The 5,108-nt window shown below is 45.8% G+C and overlaps 1 protein-coding gene across 2 annotated transcripts; it reads right to left on the reverse strand.

Moving 5' to 3' along the window:
* Positions 1-970: 970 nt before the first annotated feature.
* acp5a (acid phosphatase 5a, tartrate resistant) lies at positions 971-4,029 on the reverse strand. Of its 2 annotated transcripts, XM_024260059.2 has the most exons (7): positions 3,473-4,029; positions 3,211-3,378; positions 2,754-2,851; positions 2,489-2,688; positions 2,290-2,414; positions 1,870-2,215; positions 971-1,782 (listed from the first exon to the last, which is right to left on the reverse strand). In XM_024260059.2, the coding sequence occupies exons 3-7, from the start codon at positions 2,842-2,844 to the stop codon at positions 1,543-1,545; spliced, it is 1,002 nt and encodes a 333-aa protein (XP_024115827.1). In that variant the 5' UTR covers positions 2,845-2,851; positions 3,211-3,378; positions 3,473-4,029; the 3' UTR covers positions 971-1,542. The 2 variants fall into 2 exon arrangements, with proteins under 2 accessions (XP_024115827.1, XP_024115825.1); XM_024260057.2 differs by lacking the exons at positions 3,211-3,378; positions 3,473-4,029 and adding an exon at positions 2,932-3,003.
* Positions 4,030-5,108: the final 1,079 nt, after the last annotated feature.

Here is a 5,108-nt window from a genome sequence, read left to right on the forward strand (position 1 = left end):
GTCCCCGGAAGTACTAAACTCAGCTGTTTGTTCCTGTTGCCATGGTGAATCGTGCTGTCTTTGCTCCATTGATCAGGGCTTTTGATGATCACGACGCTCACACCTGATTCTGGTTCTAACAACTTCAAGTTGATTGAATCAAACATTTTCAGCTGTTCTGGAACCGAAAACCCAGAGTTTGAGAATTTAGAGTCCAGTGACTCTAAGTTCAGGTTTGAACTCTAAATTTGTTGAACCTGCTTCCTGAAACGGGCCCCTGCTGTCAAACCACAGTTTGGATGTACCATCAGGATGCACCACGCTAGGCTCTCTGCTCTGAGAAACAGTCAACATTTTAAGTGGAATTAGTTTATTTCATGTATCTTCCAGATTGCAAGTTGCAGTTTTTTTTCATAGTTTAGCCAGGGGGGCAAAATATAGTCTGGAGTGACTTATTTGCATTTTTTTGTGTGTGTGTTTTTTTTATATATATAAATATGCTCATGTATTTGTTATTTTCACAGTAAACACCAGATATCTTTTAGCAGTTGTTTCTTCTAACAGCCACTAGAGGGCGCTGCATCTGAGTATAAGTATTTGCTGTCGACAGCAGATGAAGTTTTGTCCAAAACAAACATGAAAGAGAATCTGATTGTTTTCCTCTTAAACTTTGATATTTTTCTTATACAGATCAAAAGATTAGTATTCTTGTATTCATTTATTTTTAGCTATGCTTGGCGGATTTGTTCTGAAACAGACTTTTCTCCAGAGTGACTTATCTATGGTTTTCTTCTTCTTGAGAAGACATTTTTTGCGACTAAAACATGGCATGCATTCATAGTTCTTCCCCAAACCTGCTTACACAGAGGACTCTGCAGCTTCCCTAAGCGGTGGTTAGAATCCTGTGAATCATCCGCGGCACATCAACTTCCTCAAACACACAAGCAACAGAAGCCGTGGGTGGACTTTGTCACAGAAGCTACAGTTGCCATTTCATTTGTTCTGAACATGTTTATTGCAAACAAACCATTGAGTACATTCCATAGATCTCACTCAAAGTTCATGAAAGTGTCAGAGCTCGATTCTGAAGTTCAGGTTTTCTGCAGGCGCCTGCCTCCAGACGGAGCAGCTCCACTCTCACATCAGGGTGATTTCACAAACGATCCACAGCATTAAACCGTCCCTGCAGTCTGTGCAGAGCTGGCGTTTCACGCAGAGGTCAACAACAACACACTGAAGCTCAGATGAGCATGACTGGAACCTTCTGCAAGCTTTTGACCTGGTTGAAACAGCGCCCCCACCAGGCAGATCCACACAGTTCAGGCTCAAAGAAGAGTTCTGCAGAGAATATGGAATTCCTCCGGACAAATCAGGTCATGAGGATCCCGCCCCTGAAGCTTGAAGTCACATGACTCAAAGTGACAATAACAAACAACATTTATTTTACAACAAAGTCTCATTTTAAAACGTTTAACGAAATTTACCTATAAAATCTTTTAAGATATTTTTTGTTTTTTAAATCTACCCTGCAGATTACTCCAGCTTTCACCGGTCGCTGCTTCTCTATTTAAACTCCCTCCGGGAGAGAACAGTCTGGAACAGGGAGGTGCCTTTAGCCTGGAAGTAGGTCAGGATCATCTTGTCATTTGTGACCTCTGCGTGCACGAACCCTCCCAGCGTTGAAGCCTGGCCCGTGAAGAACTTCAGAGAACCTGCAGGAACGTGGTCCTTGTGACGGACATCAGGATCCAGGAAGTTCCCGGCGCCGCTCACCACATATCCCACACCCAGCTCCTCCAGGTACTGCAAGAAGAGTTAGAGTGGTGAGCGCAGCTGCTGCCTGCCGTGCAGCCGCGACCCGCAGCAGCTGCAGCAGCTGCCTGAACCAACCTGCAGGTTGTGGTCGTGGCCGCAGAAGTAGGCCGTGACGTTGTGCTGGACGAGCAGAGGACGAACCCCCTGCAGCAGACACTCAGTGGGCCCGTGCTCAGAGATGGACCACACCGGATAGTGGCCCGCCACCAACAGGAAGTCCGCCTTTGAGCCAGCCAGCCGCTCCTGCAGCCAGACCAGCTGGCGGTTGGCCTCGGCGGCAAACGCCGGCCCTCTGGGCTTCTCGTCCTCGTAGTCCAGAGAGTTTCCACACAGCATCACGGTGTCCAGCATGATGATGCTCAGAGTCTTCCCCGTGTTGGGAATGCGAAAGTCCAGCTCGTAGTAATAGGAAGGGAACTTCCTGACAGGTTTAGAGTTGAAGCATGAAACTAAATTCGAGAACTGAAGCTGTGAAACGCGTCATCGGCTGCTCACCATCGGTCAGATCTCTGGGAGTACTCGATCTGGGCTTTCACGTTCCCAGCGTGGTCATGATTTCCAGCAATGACATACCAGGGGACTCGCAGGGACTTGGCAGTGTAGACGGACTCGAAGGTTTCCTGGCAGGAGGGCGAGTCAGTGCTCTGAAGGTCGTGACCTCCACAGCAGTTTGTCATGTCACAGAAACACTCACCTGGAACCGAGGAGAGTCCACGCTGTTCACACCTTTAAAGTAGAAGTTATCGCCCAGGGCCAGAACGAAGTCCGCCCCCATCTGCTCGGCCACTTTACTCATCTCCCGGGCCGTGGTCTTCTGCACAGGAGTGACGTACGGCGGGTATGGCACGCCGCCCCAATCCCCCACCGCCAGGAACCGAATGGAGCTTCTGTTTCCTGTAGGACAGAGATGCGTCACAACAGAAGGTCCCACAAACCCGCCTGAGCATTCACATACTCACTGCTGCTTGGCTGCAGCTCCTGGAAGGTGGCAGGGTAGCAGTGAACCCCGGCGACAGCGACAGCCAGGATGGAGAAAAGAGCGACCGCCATCTCTAAACTGAAGCGACAGATTCTCAGTCAGAGGAAAACACGAACCAGGAAGAGGAACCCCGACCAGCAGAGAGAAGCGCCTCTCACCGCCCTGCCTGCTTCCTGTCCCCTCCTGCTAACCACATCTACCTCATGACAAGCACGTCTTCGTCCTCTAAAAGCTACTGCCGAGTTCTGATTGGCTGCAGCCCGACTCGGACCGGTCCCAGCTGGAGCCAATAGAGGCCAATCAATGTGTTTATGTGGCTGAGGGGTGAGAGGTCACCTGCTGCTGGTAGAGGGACCGCTGCGTCTTTGAAAATGATAAAGGTCAGATCAAATTCAGCCTTTGCACGAATGCTCCAAACAGCCCCCCCCTCCACTCACAGCTGATGGTCGTCCTCACGCCGACTCCGTCTTCACTGCTCCTCCTCTTTGCCTTTTATCAGAGAGGTAGCGGCTGGAGGCCACGCCGCGCAGGCATGACCCTGACTCAACGCTGCGGTCTAGACGCCGTTTATTCCTGTTGATCATCTTTCCACCTCGTGACGGATTCTTATTTATGAACAGAGGGAAACAGAAAGAATCACGCGGTGCTGTCAGACCCAAACAAACCCGTTTTTCCTCTTTATGGTTCAAGTCTGCTCACAGATCCGGTTGATCCACTTGGAGCGGGCAGATTCCAGAGGTTCACGTGGGTGTGAAGACATCCGGTTCTGCGGGAACATCGGAGTGTCCCGCTGCTTCCAGAAGAGCCATCCCACCTTCTTCACAACACGCTCCAGTCCTGTTGTTGACTGACCTCATTCATCGCTGCTGGTTTCTCTGTTCCTCGTTCTGTCTGTGACCTGACAGAAGTTCAAACGTCGCAGCAGGACGAAGTAAAGACGTATTTTGTCTGACCAAGCAGAACAGTCTCCTCCAACCTGTCGTACACACATTACTTCTTGTTGAAACATAGTATTCCGTTCCTGAGAAAACCTGTAGCAGAAGAAGAAACTCTGAGAAGAGGAATGTTCTGGAGAACATTTTAAGACAAGGATTTAAAAACAGTTTATTATAATTGTTGGTTTTTTGTTGAAGTGAAGGCAGCAAACCGTCCACTTCAGTCCAAAAAAAAGAATCTACTGATGAAAAAGTGAACCTGAGGCTGCCTGTGTCTCTAAACCAGGGGTCCCTAAACTCTTTCTTGTGAGGGCCACATAACTGTTTTCTTCTGTGATGGGGGGCTGGGGTCAGTTTGTAGGCTAACAGGAAAAGTGAAACAATCACAGTTTTCCAGAAAGACACACATAGCCAAATTGTAAATAATTCATTTCTGTAATCTTCATAAAAAATACTAAAACATTCTTAAATCTACATATCCAGCATTAAAGCTGCAATAATGCTAGTGTGAATACTGTAGCTGAAAGTGCCTGCTGACGATGCTGGTGCTGATAGCTGAAGATTGTGAAATTGATTCCTAAAATCTCTGAAGCAGATAGCTGGAATGGCTGAAGCTCATAGCTGAAAAAGCTGTAGCTGATAGCCAGCTAAAATATTAGCTAAAATCCAAATTAGCCTAAAGAACTGAAAAAAATCTAAATTAGCCAAAACAGCAAGCATGTAAATGAAATATTAACAAAATGCTAAATTAGCAAAAAAAAAAAAAAAAAAAAAAAAAAAAAAAAAAACAACTGGTAAAATGTCTAAACTAGCCAAAACAGCTAGCATAAGGCTAAAATATCAAACTATAAATTAGCCAGAAAAACTGAAAAAATCCTAAATTAGCCAAAACAGCTAGCCTGTGGCTAAAAAATTAGCTAAACCCCAAAATAGCCTAGAAATCCTTGGTGATCTGCCAAGACAGTCGAAAAAGCTAGCATAAAAAGAGCGTAATATTTTAATATCTGAATGACTTGAAGAGTTATGAACATCAGAAAACACATAGAAGAAAAATAATAATAAAGAAATAAAGGTGAATCATTATAGTGTGAATGCAAATAAATATTCTATCCTCTCCAGTAATAGTTCAGACTGGAGAAGTGGGGAATCAAAAGTCACGTTCGATGTGGGTCTGGATCATTGACTGTATAAGAAAGAACACAGTCAGTGGTCTAGTGTGAAATATATATATGTATTCATGTAAAATGCTGTTTTCTGTATTTCAATATTTTATTCTTATTATATTCTATATTCTATTTTATTTTTCTGAACCTGATGGGCAGTAGTTAAAAAGAAGGGAAACCAGATGTGACAACGCAACAGGAGTGGCTGTAAACGCGACAGATCTGCAGAAAAGAGAC

The sequence above is a fragment of the Oryzias melastigma genome, linkage group LG1, assembly GCF_002922805.2.
Source record: "Oryzias melastigma strain HK-1 linkage group LG1, ASM292280v2, whole genome shotgun sequence".
NCBI lineage: Eukaryota > Metazoa > Chordata > Actinopteri > Beloniformes > Adrianichthyidae > Oryzias > Oryzias melastigma.

Excerpts from the sequence above, each read along its gene's own strand:
- acp5a (XM_024260057.2), bottom strand. The coding sequence starts at position 2,969 with ATGTGGTTAGCAGGAGGGGACAGGAAGCAGGCAGGGCG. Across the intron at positions 2,689-2,753 it reads GGAGCTGCAGCCAAGCAGCA|GAAACAGAAGCTCCATTCGG; the intron begins GTGAGTATGTGA and ends TCTGTCCTACAG. Across the intron at positions 1,783-1,869 it reads GCCACGACCACAACCTGCAG|TACCTGGAGGAGCTGGGTGT; the intron begins GTTGGTTCAGGC and ends CTCTTCTTGCAG.